This window comes from Carassius carassius, chromosome 2 (assembly GCF_963082965.1).
Source record: "Carassius carassius chromosome 2, fCarCar2.1, whole genome shotgun sequence".
Taxonomy (NCBI): Eukaryota; Metazoa; Chordata; class Actinopteri; order Cypriniformes; family Cyprinidae; genus Carassius; species Carassius carassius.
In genome coordinates this window covers 47,452,239-47,470,539 of record NC_081756.1, presented here as the reverse complement: position 1 = coordinate 47,470,539, position 18,301 = coordinate 47,452,239, and the positions used below count along the sequence as shown (strand labels likewise).

At 37.0% G+C, this 18,301-nt stretch overlaps 1 protein-coding gene across 2 annotated transcripts in view; it reads right to left on the bottom strand.

Moving 5' to 3' along the window:
* The window catches only part of LOC132110971 (structural maintenance of chromosomes flexible hinge domain-containing protein 1-like), a 62,132-nt gene that overhangs the window by 17,213 nt on the left and 26,618 nt on the right, over window positions 1-18,301 (bottom strand). For both annotated transcript variants that reach the window (XM_059518125.1, XM_059518132.1), the window contains exons 25-34: window positions 15,191-15,325; window positions 10,233-10,466; window positions 9,795-9,940; window positions 9,630-9,715; window positions 9,188-9,306; window positions 3,711-3,872; window positions 3,509-3,637; window positions 2,176-2,255; window positions 1,220-1,380; window positions 1,008-1,126 (exon numbers count right to left, since the gene is read on the bottom strand). In XM_059518125.1, coding sequence (XP_059374108.1) covers window positions 1,008-1,126; window positions 1,220-1,380; window positions 2,176-2,255; window positions 3,509-3,637; window positions 3,711-3,872; window positions 9,188-9,306; window positions 9,630-9,715; window positions 9,795-9,940; window positions 10,233-10,466; window positions 15,191-15,325 — 1,371 coding nt within the window. The remainder of the gene's footprint in view (window positions 1-1,007; window positions 1,127-1,219; window positions 1,381-2,175; window positions 2,256-3,508; window positions 3,638-3,710; window positions 3,873-9,187; window positions 9,307-9,629; window positions 9,716-9,794; window positions 9,941-10,232; window positions 10,467-15,190; window positions 15,326-18,301) is intronic.

Here is an 18,301-nt window from a genome sequence, read left to right as displayed (position 1 = left end):
GATTAAGGTGCAGCAGAGATTAGCTCTCTTTTTTTTCCATTAAAACTTTGATGCGCATCGTCTTAGTTTAATACATAAACACAACAAAAGATGCGATCGCAAAACAATTATGAAAAAAGGCATTGCATGCACATTTTTATATATGTAAATAAATACAAAGACAACAAGCACACTCGGGCTGATTCCGGCTGAAATGCGGCTGTGTCGGCTCAGTCTCAGCATCGGTGAGAGGATAATGGGCCAGAGCCGTGCCGACTCTACAAAACACTTCTTTCTAACAGACGCTTTTTCTCTATGGGCCGATCTTGTCTGAAAGCTGTTGTACGTGCGGCAGGTCCACATTCGGTGTAGTGGTATGTATTAACCTTCGGCCCGAGTTACTTACATCACAGACCGGGCCGCTGCTAGAATGAACAAAATCAGCCGACTGAGAGAAATGTTTTTGGCGGTTAAATCCTGAAGAGCTTTCAGTGGGTAGTACAGTTAAATAAATATCAAATTGTATCATTTCTAAGCATAAAATCACAGCAGGTTGCATCTAAGAACAAGTCAATGGCCGTTATTTTCACAACATGATTCTGACCTGATAAAGACATTTTCTTTCATATGGCTGCAATCCGGCTCAAATGCACCTTATTCTCCTGCTGTTTTATATCGTACTGTGTTTAAGCTAACTGAGACTTGTTATAGTACTTGTATACCATTGCTCTTTGGTTGTCTTTGATTGCTTCCATTGTCCTCATTTGTAAGTCGCTTTGGATAAAAGCATCTGCTAAATGACTAAATGTTTCAACTCACAGAAGTGTGGTTTTTACTGCAACGAAGTACAAAACGCTTTTGTTTTTGCTTTTACAAATGATGATGGACTTGAGAAGTTTACACAAAAATGATACAATAATATTTTGATATTTAACAGCGTAGGAGGAGTAAATAAGGTCTAAATTAGTTCTAATTAGTTTCTTATTAGAAATGAATCTCAACACATTTCTACAGATCGTGTGACTCACGTTAAAGGGTCGGAGATTGGAGTCTGATGCCGTGCCCCTCCACAGCAGCATCGAGAGGTTTGCCGGGGAGATGGTTTTCACCGGCGTGCCTTCCTCAGACATCACCACCACAGTAAACACTACAGACACCAGAAAATAAGATATGCACTCTATTCTATACTAATATTACAATATAAAAGAGGGCTGTACTATGCTTATACGCTTCCACACACCTGGGAAAACGTCCCCTGCACATAATTTGGCAGCGCTGTCATATTTGATAGAGAGCTCAATGGGTTTGTAGGGATCGGGAATCACATTTAGTTTTACTACAGGCCCAGGAATAATCCCGTTCCTGTTAGAAGACCCCCCAAACTCCAACTGATGCTCCCCTCTACAAAAGAGAGAGATATAGATGATGAAAGTCAGAGTGCTTTTGTTAAGCAGGTACTTATGGCTCATGTATTGATATAGTGAGAATATGGTGAAAAAAACACCTCAGTTTTATGCTGAAATTAAGCTAAAATGTGCAGTTTGGTGCAGATGCTGATATTTATATGGTTTAAACGTAAGATTAAATTTTGAAAGCTTGTGATGTAAATCAATGAGATCTTTGTAGCAGTATAACAGACAGCTTGCATAAAACGATATAAATATCAGTCATCGTATCTCCAAATAATATGTCTTAGTAAGACCTTTAATGGGATTTACTTGGTTTTCTGATCAAAGCTCTGTAGTTTCAAAACATATAATGCAATTCAATACAATAATGATTAAAGGAGATGAACAAATAAACGTTTCTTTAAGAGCCTTATGATCATATTTGATGCTCACATTTTTAACATGATTTTCTATAAAATGATTTCTTGATAGTTAAGTAAACCCAAGTGTTAATCTTGAAATATTAATAACAATATCAAAGTTAGTAACTTTATGAAAAATTAGGGATGCACCAAAATGAAAATTCTGGATGCGCTTGGATTATTTTTTGGGCCTGAAATTTCCGTGCATTTGTAATAAAAATCTGTAAATATAGATATAAAAAAAAAGAAAAGAAAAAAAAAGTCTGAACTATCATTCAAACGACAGAAGGGATGACAGTAGATTGGTTTATCAGCCGGACCATTAAGAGCCCTTAGAAATTTGTGTTCAAAAAGATAATACAGTAAAGGGTTAAATCTGTACTTACTTTGGACCACTTATAATTTCTAATATGAAGTAAGATTTTCCTTCTGCATCTACAAACAGAGATGATACTGAGGACTTTATCTAGAAGAGAGAAAAAAAAGATTAATATAAGCATTACTTCTGTTGAACTTTATGATATTAGTTCTTAAGTAAAACCAAAAGCTTTACAGAAAACACAACAGGAACTCAATTTTGTTTTTGCTTTTTTAAAGGCAGGGTAGGTAATACATGTATAAACAACTTTCTTCCAAATTTGTTTAAACTTTCTATATATATCAATGCATAATTGAAATGTAAGTACTCTGATAAAAAGAGTATAAAAATCGAGTGACTCTAGACCGTTTAATCTGTATTAAACACAGCTCATTATTTCCATTTCGGGACGAAACATAGGATTGGCTTAGGCGACTGTCACTCTCTCGCAACCATGGCAACCACCCTTTTGCCACACATGACCTGCCCACTTGCGCGTGCACGTTTGATTTGAGGAAACAGCACGTTTGATTCAACAGGCACGGATCCTAGGAATACCAAAACAATGGCAGAGAAACAGCAAGCAAAATTCACAGTACCAGCCTATGCAGTTAGTGAAGGCAAACCAGGCAAAAAAAGGAAGACAGTAACAGTACAAGAAAAGGCAATGAACAAAAAGTCTTTGGATAAACAAAGAAATAAAACGCGAGTTAATATAGGCGTGGCTTTCCAGCGATGGCGAGAACTGAGGGAACTCAAGGGGCTGAAAAGTGACTCCTTGATGGCTTTATTTCTGCTGGACAGGTAAATCTTTCTTTTTGTATTTTGATCATACATATTTTTTTCATGAAGCATGTGTCATTAGCACACGTAGCTGCGTAATATAGCTAACATAACATTACTTAGCGAGCCGTAGTAGAGGTTTTGGAAGGAGCCCAGAAGGGAGGGGGTGGAGTGAATGGAAATAATGAGCTGTCTTTAAAACAGTCGTGAGAGGTCTACAGTCACTTGATTTTTATACTTTTTCAGAGTACTTACATTTTAATTATGTATTGATATATAAATAAAGTTTAAACAAATTTGGAAAAAAAGGTTTTTATACATATTTTTTACCTACCCTGCCTTTAAATTACCAATGCAATCTTTTCCTTATTTGAAGCCATAACTCAGACGAGCGGTTTAAAACTAAGAAATATGTTTCATGTCCATGCAATCATTTGTTTTTGATCCTTCATAATTAGTTAAACACTCTACTTCTCATTTTTGTGACACTGCACTTGTTGTTTTCACTTTTCAAGTACAGTCAAAACCAACTTTTTTTGCCATTATAAATCCACAGACCTCTCCTCCCTCGAATGTACCTTCAACTGTGGCGACTGAGCCTTCATGACGATTGCGATCCGCTGGTCTGGTGAAGGGTTTCCCCATTCGTCACACAGCTGCACGACGAGCGGCACGTCCAAGCCCTGGCCGTTCACCACCTGGAGAGGCTACAGAGACCAGCTTTACTCAAACTCTTCTCACCATGGAGCTCAGTGTTCAGGCTGTGAATGTGTGACATACCATCTCCAGCTCCTTCAGCAGCTTTATCTGTACCGGAGGTCCCGCAGTGACTTCGATTTGCACAAATTCATTCATTTCTTGATACTTGAAGCACAACTTCCTCAGGCCAAGAGACCCTCCCACGAAGCGGACCCCAGATACAGACAACAGTCCACTACTGGCCTGCAAATAAAAACACACACGCTAAAATGAAAATCAATGTGGTTTGACCGTGAACACACCCCCTTTAGCTTAACACTATAGGAATGGCCCTATTAAATCAGTTACATTTTTCCCCAAATTGCTTGATTTCAGATTATTTTTATCTGGATTCCATTTTTATCACATTCTAGAAAAATATAAACACATGTCTAATTAATTGACATCACAAAACTTATACAATTAAACAATTTATAAAAATGCCTTTCTCCTCAATTTGCTTTCATTTTCACCAAATTCTGTTTTCTTTTTCCAAAATTCCAAAATTTTCATTTCAAACGGTTAGATTTCTTTTTAAAATAAACAAAAAGGTAAAGAATAATTCAAAACAGTTTAATTTATCCCATTTATACCATGACCATTGCCCAGCATTGACAAGCTAAAGCTGTTAATGATGCTTGCAGCACAATATTTGGCGTAAAAATGACAAATCTATTAGAATTCTACCATTCTTTCCGCTTCAAATCAGACACAGTGGTTAAATAGTGCGATAAGTCATAGCTTTTAAATCATAACATTTATTTGAATTAATTATCAATCGATCGATCGAGAGAGAGATGATAGATGCGTTTGTGAGTTACCTCTCCCAATGCACCGTTCAAAAACAGCGATTTTACCTCTTCATTGAAGAGAAATATAATGCAGCGATTCATAAATGTCCCGGCGAGGCGATGACAACAAGTTTCTGTGCTTCTGAATGCATGACTTTCGAGCTCTGTGTGTAACAGGGTTGCCAGATCAGTGTAATAAAACCAGCCTGGAGACCTCGAAATGAGGTCACTCTAACAGTGAAGGGTTTACAATGGTCAGCTGTGGGCTTCTTATCTTCAGCTCTGTTTTTCTCATTCGGGCCATCTTCTTGGCATTGAGCTACAACTTCCATAAAATTCCCAGGATCCTCCCAGGTGCAAGCATCGCCTCCTCACGTCCTTGAACTCCAATAAACTCAAGCAAGAAGGCCTTTAACAACTCCTACAGCAAAACCACAGCATTTTGTGGCCTTGGACGCACACATAAACGCATACTTCTGAGTAATGATATACTCAAAGAGTCTGCTCCTCGTTCTCACCAGTAGCAAACACATACATAAATAACGCTTACTGGACACTTCTGTCTATACATTACAAGATATACAAGATATTTCTTCTCTAATAACAACAGGGTTTCTGCAGGATATTTAAGATAAATTTTAAGACCTTTTTTAAGACCTGCACAAATAAAATTAATACCCTATGAGCGGGTAGTAACATATTAAACTGTAAAATTACTGTAAAAAGCATAATCTACAGTTCAGATACGAGTTTTCACAAAAACATAGTTTTATAAAATGATAAACTTCACATTTCAGCCTTTAAACTATTCTTCAGAAAATATTTACTATATTATTACAATTTAATTATAACATCAATTAAATAACACATTAGGAGTTAACCGTGGACAGCTGACTCCTGATTGTTTTGATTTTCTTCATATTCTGTGTGGTAAGTTCTCAGCAGTAATAGAAATTAATCATTTCCAACCAGTTTTTACCTTTAACCATTTTTTCTAAAAGCGTGCACCATCTTTTGAGTCAAATTCTTGCATTTGGGTGGTTACCAAGTAAATTAAATCAGCATCAACAAAACTGAACTTTGCAATGCAGAGGAAACACAGAAGCTGCATTAGAAGTGGCATTTACCGTATTTTCCGGACTATAAGTCACACTTTTTTTCATAGTTTGGCTGGTCCTGTGACTTACAGTCAGGTGCGACTTATTTGTCAAAATTAATTTAACATGAATCGAGAGAAATGAACCAAGAGAAAACATTACAGCCATGAGAGGGCGCTCTATGTTTTCAGTAGTAGGCTACAGGAGCACTGTGCACAGTGAGCAGCATAGAGCGCCCTCTCGCGGCTGTAGACGATAATGTTTTCTGTAATGTTTTCTCTTGGTTCTTGGTTCTAAATAAATGCGACTTAGGCTGCTTTCACACCTGCCTTATTTAGTTCGGTTGAATCGTACCAGAGTTTGTTTCCCCCTTTGGTGCGATTCGTTTGGGCATGTGAGAAATCAGCAATCGCACTCAGGTGCGCACCAAAAGCGAACTAAACAAGCGTACCGAGACCTGCTTAAAGAGGTGGTCTCGGTACGCTTTCAAACGAACTCTGGAGCGATTCGTTTGTGGTGAGAATGTGATCCGACCTCGAACAGACCCGACTGCAAAAGTACTGATCATTTTTGGCCTAAACCAGCTGCCGTAGTCAGCTGCGCTGTGCATTATGGGATGAGGAAGTGTTTGTCTACAGTTTGAGCTTTAGCTTGGCAGCTCGTGGACAAACTTGGAGTAGTGAGGAGGTGCGGAGCCTCATAAAAATTTGGTCAGATGACCATGAGCATGTCAGAGTTAAGAAGAATTAATGCACGCCTCTGCTTGAAGTTATGAGCGATGCCCGCTCGCCGTTTGCAGTGCATTAGAACGTTGTTTTCAAGCCGCATCCGCGCTTCATTATAGAAATGTATTGTTTGCATATTGTCGTGTATACAAACAATGTAATAGATTATGGCTAGGGACAAAACCAGCCTGCGCAGTCGTCTCTCCATAGTTGTGTTTTCTCCGTGTTGTTTGCTGGCTTTTCCTCTTATGTTGGAATTTTCCCGCACGTAAATTCTGACCAATCGAAAAGCAGTTTAGGAAATATGTCATGGCCAATGAGTGATGTGGATGTTGTCATGTGACTGACTTTATAATGTTTTGATATTTTAAACATAAAACATTGAAAACTGATGTTTGAAATTATTTTAAAAATGAAAAGTTACCATAAATGTGAAATTAAAACCGCAAGTAGGTGGCAGCAAGTCACTGTTAATAAGTGAGTCATTACGTTTGAAACGAATCATTTAAACGGTTGATTCATTCAGGAACAAAGCATCATCCTGTTGCTCAGAGACACAAAACAGCACTGTGGCTGTGTTAGAAATTATTTTTGTTGGAGAGACAGAGCAAAAACAGGAAATATGATGACTAAACCGTAAGTCTCTTAATATTAATTACTTGTTTATTAAACTGATATAAAATCAATATCAGATTTTTTATCATGCTGACTTTTGGATTAAAAAAGCCTATATGAAATGACATAAATATAAATTTTCTGCCTCATATCATAAATTATGTGATAATTCTAAATGCATTTTTATAGACTGATTAATGCATGCAGTGAAAGAACTCACTCTAAATGTAAATTTAAGGCTTTTTAAAACCCTGCGGAAACCCTGAAATAAATAAAATTTTAGCCGTTTATTATTATTTTTTTAAACAGTTTAGAATTTCTACCCCTCTGAGCGTGGAATTGATAGTCACTCTTTAACAATCTTCTAAATACAGACAACATCATTATAATAAAGCAATAAACCCTGTGAAGACCGTAGTTTACTGAACTACATTGTTTGATGGAAGAATACTGTTTTTATTAATATCTGATATAACTGAGGTGCTACAGCAATCTGTCATTCCACATTAAACAGCGACAAAACGGCATTTATTGTTTGAATACTACAATACAGTGGATAGAATTTGAAATCTGAAACTTTGTTTCATATTAAAAGTACAGACACACAATTCTCATTCCAATATATTTGATGGAAAGCGCCCTTCAACGCTCCGTCCATTAACTGAAAACAGGCGAGACTAACCAATTCTGGGGATTTAAGAATCGATATCGTTCCGTAAAAATGAGATATCGATTAATAGAGATATCGATATTTTTTTACCCACCCCTAGTGTGAAGACAGGCGTAGCACAAATCCATGAATGAATGTTTAGAAGAGAAGTAACCAGAATATCACATTTGGATCAGTCTTGTCTGACCGATAACTGATCTAACTATCAGTGCCGATACTGACATGAGTATCCTGTTAAAAAAAAACGCTGGTTTGTTTGTGTTTGTGGTTGTCAGTGTTGGGCAGTAACTGTTACTGTAACGCAGTTACTTTTGACAGTAACTAATACTGTAACGCATTACTTTTTAAATAAATTAACTCTGTTACCGTTACCTTATGGTGCATTGTACGTTACGTTTTTAAAAATTAATTAATTTTGACTGAAGTGCAGCCTAACCTGTTTGCAGCAGGGACGCATTGTAGGATTGGTGGACGCCAACCACTGTAAACATGAAGACGCACTGTGGGCGTGTTTCCGTTTATTCAAGTATGTGCGGCAGTCATGGCGAGTCAAGGCGAGAGCAACAAGAGTTTCTCAAAGTGGAAATATGCTCCTTATTTCCCTTTAGTTGAGCATAAAGACAAAAACCTTTTAGTCAAATGTAAGCTGTGTCTTTCTGGTTGGAATGTCCTATCCTAGCCCACGAATTTCCAATCCGTGCGCTCAGATTTTGTAAACCGTACCCTCGGTTTTGAATCTTTACCCACAAATTCATAATCTGCGTGCACATCTTTCGCAATCCGTTCCCATGGATTTGTAAACTGTAGCCTACTCACGGATTCATGCAGCAAGCTCCTACGTGTTAACATACAGTTTTAATGAATATTACTATGTGGAATGGGTTTACAGCAAAGTGTCTTAAGTGATTCTCTGTATATTTTTCTCATACAGGTGAAACATTGTTGAAAACATGCAGCCTGTCTCTACTGTGGAGTCGCCGGCTTTCAGTCAGCTCCTTAGCATGATAACAGATTTCATTTTTAAACAGCATATATATATATATATATATATATATATATGTACATATACATATGTATATACATATTTGTATGTATGTATGTATGTTTCTTGAAATTGATTCTGAATAATTCAGATTGCTTTCATTTATTTATTTCAAAATGTTCTGTGTTATGTTGTCCATTGCTGATAGTTTTCATGCTTAAGCTGTGAAAGGAACATTTTTAAGGGCTCAACACAACAGCTTTTATGATGCAGAAGCCACTTTAGTTTTTGATTCTGAATATATTATTCAGGTGTTTTGTTATTTATTTCATAAATCTTTGTGATATACAATATTCAGTTTGTGCTGGTCTGCCTCAATCAAAATAATGTTTAAAAATTACTTTCTGTTTTACTATGTGTTTGTATAGACCATAACGCATAAAAGCGCATTAATGGGAACATTAAAGAAAGTTCTTTAAAAAAGTAACTAAAAAGTTACTTTTAACAGTAATGCATTACTTTTTGGTGTAAGTAATCAACAAAGTAATTGAGTTACTTTTTGAATTAAGTAACTAGTAACTGTAACTAGTTACTATTTCTTAGTAACTAGCACAACACTGGTGGTTGTGTGTACAGTACCTTCCATTCAATGGCCAGAGCTGATTGATCCAGACCATCAGCAGACACACTCAAATTCTTCACCATTTCAGCGTTCAGACAGTCTGTCTTGTTCCCGTACTGATCAACAACTTCTACATCTGAAACAGAAATACAAGGTCAACAATGAATGCTCTTTACAAACACAAAACTGGTGAGTGACCTACAACCGGAGCGTTGTGAAGCGACACAATCGGTTTAAACAGAAACCACACAATGAAAATACATATAAAGGAAAGTGGGAATTGTGTAATCACATCACGACTCGTTGATTTGAAGTCAAACCCAACTATGGCCAATATTTCCCTATAATTGTTTTTCTTTCCGAGCAAAACTTTTCACTTTAATGTGATATTTATATTTGATTTGACCATTGACACACATTTTAGGTTCCCTGAGAAAACACTTTTAAGATGGTACTTACGTATGTTTCCTGACAGAACTTCTCCCATTTTGACAGTCGACTCGCTGAGGTTGACCCGCAGACGCTCAGGCTCATCTGGAAGAGGCCTTCAGAGACACAACAGATACGCTTGTGTTTAGGCATATAAAGAAAGACAGACATACACATGATCCGTGTCAAACTTACACAACAATGAAGGAAAAATCGACTGTGTGCTGCTCGTGGAAAGACACGTAGTAGAACTGCTCTCTCTGTGCTTGAGTCGGGACACTTAAAGGTGGCAGTTTTCCCTGAGAAAGCTCTTCTGCGTTTATATCTGCTGTCCAAGTCACCTACAGGAAACACACAAATACACAGATTATTTCCATAGTGTGCACGAAATACAGTGCTGCTTGAAAGTTTGCGAACCCCAGTTAAGAATTTTCTGCATAAATGACCCAAAACATCATCAGAAGTCTTTCAGAAAATCTGCATCATTAAATCTTTTATTTTGTTGTGAGCATTTTTTGCGGTAACTGAGTATGACTGTATGTCAGTGCAAACAGATTCAGTCACTAAAAATAACCGTGAATGAAACACTAAAATACACAAAGAAAATTAAATCACACACAGTCAAACTCTCACTTTAATCTTGCTGGTGAGTTTTGGCTGAAGGGAAACCAGTCTATTGCCCTCATCATACAGTCTAAAGTGCAGGTTTCCTAGCGTGTCTCCAGCCGTCCAATCAATGCGCTCCGCGTTTTTCAGCACCATGACATCATCAGAGCCCTCTTCCTGTCTGTAGACCTCCAAACGGGATATTTGTGAGCTGGGCAAGACACGCAGCTTACGTTCAACGCAGGCCACTGTCCTGTGGTTCTACGAGGAAAAATGCAAAAATGCACTTAATCATGAGGAAATCAAGTCAAACAGCTAAAGCAGTTAACAGATTAAACTGTTTAAATACTTTACTACTATGAAAGATTCGCTTATATCTTCACTCTGGGTTATACAGCATGCATATTTCATTCAGGAGGCCAAAAATGTAATTAACGAAAGATATGAACAGATGAATCCTTCATTTATAAAACAAAATGTTGAATTTTAATCTGAGTGGCTTTATTCAAAACAGCAACTGATGCAGATTATCTAGACTTTATACACAAACTTTAATAGCAAAAGAAACAATAACTGAACCTTTATTCTGAACAACACACACTCTTCTAAAAAAATGTGTAAAACTGTATTTAATAGTCGACAAATGTTGGATAATTTTGAAACTGACACGGCGAAGAGCTCGCAAACATTATTGTGGCCAACAAAACAGTTTAACACTACAAATCAACACTGACGTTTAAATTAAAATTAGACAAGATGTATCACTTATTAATAATTTAGATTAAAAAAAAATATTTGGAAAAAAAGGTCCTTATTTATTTTTAATTTCTTCCAAATCGAACAATACTTATAAAACAGACGGCAAATGGTGATAAGGTCACTAATATAATGTAGTCCATTTTTCATTTAACCCTCTGGAGTCTAAGGGTATTTTTGGGGCCTGGAGAAGTTTTGTCATGCCCTGACATTTGTGCTTTTTTCAGTTCCTTATAAATATCTAAATTGGGCCATCCTTAAAAATATTCTTGTTTGCCGTAACCCGACCGACCCAGTCAATTTAGGGCCGACTCAATTTTTTTTTTTTTTTTTTGCTTTTAGTCCGACCGACTTGCCGATTGTAAATTTGCGTTAAGACCGACCAATTTTTTTTCACAATTCAAACAACTAATACAAAAGCAATAAAATAATATTCATTATATTTAAGTATTGCAAATATATAAATTTCCTAGGCCTACATGCATATGAAGGCTATCTTCCTTAATTAAAAAACAAACCGTGACGTCATCTATGTTTACACTATTGGTTAACGGATGTCACACTGTGGCCTGTGCGTTCGTTTCATCTCTCATTCACTGTCAGAGTCAACGGTTTGCGCTTGGTAATGATGGCTGCGGCTGCAGTAAACTAAATGTTCGCGTCACTGTTCAAAGTCATACGGGTTCGGGCACCATAATACATCTAAAAAATTCATTAAAACACCGCTTTAACTTGGCACGAAGTTCTGGAAAAACTGTGCCCAGATCTTTTCCCATCCCTTCTCCCGTCCAGTCTAAAACCGTGTCCGTGTCGACTGTCACTTTATGTTCGATACACTTTATGTTATGATTTTAACGACCTTCTCTCGGAGCGCGTCCAAGTTTTTTGCATCACACAGCAACTGCAGCTTCGGACACACACGCATAACAGCAAATAATACTTCTGCACAATGTTTCTCTTTTTACAACAGAAATGTGAATTCACCCAGTATTCAGTCTCATACAGATTCGGGCTAGAATCGCCTAGGGCTGTCAAAATAGCTGAAAACCTAAATAATTTTTTTTTTTACTTAAATATGATAAAAATTCGAATTGTATTCAAATTTAAAATGCATAATTTCAGTTAGGGTGAAGAAAAGCTTTTTGCTTCTCTTCTGAGGCTCAAGATCGAGCATGTTTATTCAAAGCATTAGAATACATGACTGCGAAAAAACAACATAATATTTAAAATAATTTTTATGAACCAATTATTATTAAGTTGCTTAAAGAACTATAAACAAAACAGCGTCATGTATGCATGCATTGTTAAATAAAAAGGGCGGAAAACCAGTCACACAGAATACATTTTTTCTTTAAAAACATGAGGTGCAGTGGGATGGGGGACAAAAAGCCAACATAAAGTCTCGAGATATTTTTAGAAAATTAAATTAAATACATAAATTTTACAAGTCTTTCTAAACATATCTGGCTCTCTTGTGCGAGACGCGAGTCCAACGGTGTCCCACTAGAAAATGCAAGAAATATAAGTTCTATGTGAACGGCTTGGTTTCAGTTTTGATGTAAACAAGATCTTCTCCACATTGATGTTCTCTCTTTTTTTTGTTTTTTTTTGTAGTGGCTTCAACTGGACAGGCTAACATAACCTTATAATGCAATGCCACATACATCTTCATTGCATCTCGTGCATCACTGATAAAGAACAAGTATACTACGGCCGTCCACACATTGTTTGCATTATGTCCTTTTCGTCATCCGCGTGCGGGCATTTTTTGTGACCGCGCAGACGGTGAGCGTACACGAGGTGAAAGATGAGACGGCAGATACTGCGTGTCGAGCTCGTCCGCCTTTGAGAGTTGTGTAGACACGGCTGTGCGCGGCGAAATGGACTTTTAACACGGACTGTGAAGTACCGGGGCTCATAAGGCAGCTTCCTTAATGCAAACCTAAAATTCTAATGCAACGTTTCTGCATTCGAATGTGGATTTTTATTTTAAATTCGACGAATATTCGAAATTCGATTTTTTTTTTTTGGACAGCCCTAGAATCGCCTATGCGATTTTTTGTTGTTGACATTTCGAATCATAAACACAGTTATGTTGAAGCCTGCAGTAAATGTTTTGCATTATGGCAGTCCACTCTGCTTATTGTTTTCGAAAATATTGCACTCCTGTTTGTCATTGTGCACATAACTTCACGCTAATAAATCATCAGAAATATTGGTCTTTACATTTATCCTGCCTGTTGTCCGTGGATTTACCTATATTTGGTGTTATTTGCCGTATAAAACTTATTTAGACATGCAAAATCGATTTTACAATCGATTCAATGAACACTTGTCACTCAAATCAAACAGGATTTTTTTCACAAAAGTGACAACCCAAAAAAGCAAAGTAAATGGTCTCTCCATTTAAAAAAAAAAAATATAGACCGACCTACCGACCCTTTTTTTTTTTTTTTTTTTTTATTACTGTTACTGCAAACCAAAATATTTTTAAGGATGGCCTGGGTAAAGTCTAATCTCACTGTAATCAGCACAAACTGGGCTATAATAATATGTGAGCAGCATGTACGTACATGATTGTATTTTTGAGAAAAAAAATTTATGCGTGGTTAGTGAAAAAGTAAAAATGTTAAAACACTTGAATAAGGCAAAAAAACACATACAGATCATTGGTTCCCGGGATTTTTGAGAACTGGAGCTTGTAGCCTAGAATTTTTCTTTCTAAATGATGTGAAAATCATCTCGTTTACTCACTCACAGAAAACAATATATTGATTTAAATTTTCAAAGACACTTTTTGTTGGTAAAAGTCATATGCGAGTAGGCGTCAGCTATCATGAATATCATTGTGATTTACACCTGAGAAGACAAAGACCCGCATAATGAGCGCCATAATGAGCTGCATAATGAGCTGCATAATGAGCTGCATAATGAGCCTTTCAGTCATCTGTGCCACTGAGAGGGAGGAGTTACAAGAAAGAATGCGAGGACAAAATAAATCTATATAATTTTATGTTTGTAGTTTATTAAGAATATATTTAATTATCCCACAACATAATTTAATATTCACTTGGGGGAGCAGTTAAACAGTTTATTAGAAACAATCAAAGCTGACTTTCAAACAAATTTTTTTGCACCATTAAAATCCTCACACAATCCTTCAGAAATCCTTTTAACAATCTTATTTTCTACCAAAAAAAAACAAAAAACATTTATTGTTATTATTATTATTATCATTAATGTTGAAAAGAGCTGAGAATATTTTTCAGGTTTTTTAGGGGGAATAAATTGAAAAAACAGCATTGTTTGTTACATTTGTTACAGTTATCTTTATTTGTTACATTTATATTATTTACATCAAGCTTTTGAATGGTATAGTATTGTATATTGTTATTGAAACTTCATAATATTTCACTTGATTATACATTTAGTCAGGAATTATAGTTTGGAGAAAAAAAAGTCTTTGGAAAAAGTCTAACTACTAAAATGTTTACACGTTATTTGAAAACTAGTACAAGTATATAAATAAATAAAAAGGGACTTATGTTTATGACTTCATCCTTTTTTCTGAGGAAATCCATTTCTCAAATCCTAAACCACATCACATCTTTTTGGGGTGAATTATGTCTTATTCCTCTCATCACGAAGCAAACAGTAAAATAAAAACTTGAAGAACAGTCTCGCTGCGTTTTCTTCTGTTATGGGCGTATTCAAGCCACGCGCTTCAGTTTGAATCTGAATAGCGCGTGCAGCTCGGGGGCGTGGTCTCATTAGAACATAATGAAGGGAGACGTGAAAAACGGACATCGGCGGCACTTGTTTAGTTTAAAAGTAGACATGTCAAGCTTTCTATAGATATCTCTCTCATGTCTCTTTGTTGAGTATTCACAGAATTACAGTTCATTTTAATGACGTGTTATCTTTATTTTATAAGTGCACAAAGTTTTGTTGTTATTATGTCTGTATCCAAAAAAAGTAGACCCTTTACAGATTCGATTGATGTTTTGCTCTTATCTGTACGATTAAAACTGAAAGTGTAATTTAAGTTCGGGTAAGGGGTTATCGGGAGAAAATGACTCATAACGCGTATACGCGTTAATCGACTCCAGAGGGTTAATGTGTATCTGGATTAAATGCTGATGAAGCAACATGCTTCTGAATATTAAAAGCATACATATATTACCAGGACGGCTATAAATAATCTGAACAAGGAATGTACAATATCTTACAGGAATGTCGAACTTGGCAGTAAGGATCCGCTCAGTGTTTATGGTCTTCAGCAGAAGTGGTTTGGTCAGAAGGACTCCAGATCCAGTGTTACTGCAGTCCACAACATCCACGGGCAGATCAGGGGCTCCCAGCAGCTACAAACACACATTATCTTTTGAGTCAAATTCTTGTATTTGGGCGTTTACCAAGCAAATGAAATCAGTATCAACAAAACTGATCTTTACAATGCAGAGGAAACACGGAAGCTGCATTAGAAGTGCCATTTATATGCATTTACACACTGTTAAATGCAGCTCTTTTAACTTTTAATACATAAATAATGTTTTGATATTTTAAACACTGAAAACTGACACTGAAAGCTGATGTTTAAAATCATTTTAAAAATGAAAAGGTACCTTAAAAGTGAAATTAAAACTTCCGGTAGGTGGCAGCAAGTCACTGTTAAGTGAGTCATTGCATTGAACTGAATCATTTACATGGTCGATTAAATCAGAAACAAAACACTCTTGTGTTGTTCAGAGATGCAAAAAGTGTTTGGAAGGATTTTAACATGAAATGTTAACTTCTTGTTTACTGAACTGTTGTATAAAATCAGTATCACATTTGTAATCATGCTTACTTTTAGAGAGAAAAAAACGGCACTCTTCGTGTGATATTAACTATATGAAATGATATAAATATATACATTTTGCCCCATATCTTGAAGTATGTGATAATTCTGAATGAGTTTTTTTATAAGACTTTTTAAGGCCTTAAATTTGATACAACTAAATTTAAGACTTTTTTTTAGAAACCCTGCACTGATTGAGTGATGACATGTTCATTCATGTTTATTTTGTGCTATAACTAGTTGTAAAGAGGAAAAGATGATGGGTTCATGTGTCGATCCAGAACTGATGCGAATACAGCGATCTGTCGCATGACATTAAAGACCATCAAAACAACATTTATTATTCATATTACATGCTAAAATTTACAGAGAGTTGAGACTTTATTTCATATTAAAAGTAACAAAGCACAAAGCTTGCAATTATTGGATGGCAGGTGCTACAAATAATGTTTAGTGAAGTTCACACATCAACAGAGATTTACCGTATTTTTCGGACTATAAGTCGCACCGGAGTATAAGTTGCATCAGTCCAAAAATACGTCATGATGAGGAAAAAAACATATATAAGTCGCACTGGACTGTAAGTCGCATTTATTTAGAACCAAGAACCAAGAGAAGACATTACTGTCTCCAGCCGCGAGAGGGCGCTCTGTGTTTTCAGTGTAGACTACAGGAGCAATCAGAATCAGAATCAGATCAGAATGAGCTTTATTGCCAGGTATGTTTACACATACGAGGAATTTGTTTTCGTGACAGAAGCTCCGCAGTACAACAGAATGACAGCGACAGAACATAAAACACATAATAAAAGAATATAAAAATACAAATAAGTAGATAAGAAATGACAATATACAAATTGACAATTGTAGGCAGGTATATTCCAAAAATGCAGTTATGTATGTACATGTATATTATGTGCAAAATTTAAGTGTATACTAAGTATGTGTGTTAGATAAATTAAGTGTATGTGTATATAAATATAAAGTGTAGTGTGTTCAGTGTGTTCAGTGTGTATCAGCTGTTCATAAGATGGATTGCCTGAGGGAAGAAACTGTTCCTGTGTCTGGTCGTTCTGGTGCTCAGTGCTCTGTAGCGTCGACCAGATGGCAACAGTTCAAAGAGGGAGTGTGCTGGATGTGAGGGGTCCAGAGTGATTTTAACAGCCCTTTTGCTCACTCTGGATAAGTACAGTTCTTGAATAGATGGGAGAGTTGAACCGATGATTCGCTCAGCAGTCCAGACTACCCTCTGTAGTCTTCTGAGGTCAGATTTAGAAGCTGAGCTGAACCAGACAGTCTGAGTTTTGCAGTGAACCACGGTTTGTCATTGTTGTAATTTAGTTGAGTCTTGGTAGGAATACACATATCCTCACAGAAACTGATATATGATGTTACGGTCTCTGTGAGTTCATCCAGATCGGTGGAAGCAGCTTCAAAAACACTCCAATCAGTGAGGTCAAAACAAGATTGTAAATCCTGCTCTGCTTCATTAGTCCATCTTTTTACAGTCCTTAATACAGGTTTAGCTGATTTTAGTTTCTGCCTGTAGGTCGGTATAAGATGAACCAGAAGGTGATCAGAACGTCCCAAAGCTGCTCGTGGAACAGAGTGATATGCATCCTTTATTGTTGTGTAACAGTGATCCAATATATTACTGTCTCTGGTGGGACAGGTAACATGCTGTCTGTATTTTGGCAGTTCACGGGAGAGATTGGCTTTATTAAAGTCCCCAAGAATGATTAAAACAGAGTCCGGGTGTTGTTGTTCTGTGTCTGTGATCTGATCAGCGAGTTTCTGTAAAGCCAGGCTTACTTGCGCTTGCGGAGGGATGTAAACACTAACCAGAATGAGCGAGTGAAACTCCCACGGCGAATAGAACGGCTTATAGTTGACAAACTGCATTTCTAGATTAGGACAGCACATCTTCTTTAACACAGTTACATCTGTACACCACCGTTCATTGATGTAAAAGCATGTCCCGCCGCCGCGCGATTTCCCCGTTGATTCCGTGTCGCTATCCGCTCTAAACAGCTGAAAGCCCGGCAGATGGAGCGCGCTGTCCGGTATGGCGTCATTCAGCCAGGTTTCCGTGAAACACAGAGCAGCAGAGTGTGTGAAATCCTTATTTGTCCGAGAAAGCAGAAGGAGTTCGTCCGTTTTGTTGGGTAGAGAGCGTAGATTTGCCAGATGGATGCTAGGCAACGGCGTTCGAAATCCGCGCTTCCTGAGTCTGACGAGCGCGCCAGCACGATTTCCCCGTCTGCGCGTCCTGAAGCGTTTGATCAGCGCCGCTGCTCCTCCGATAACAATATTCAATAAAACGTCTGAATAATTGAAATCCGGAAAAACATCTTGTGGTGCGTTCTGCCGAATGTTCAGCAGTTCATCCCTGGTGAAACTGATTGCAGGAATATAACTAAAGACAGGACAAACTAACAAAAAGACAAAAACATATGCAGAGCACGTCACGGAGGCAGCCATCCTGTACCAGCGCCAAGTGA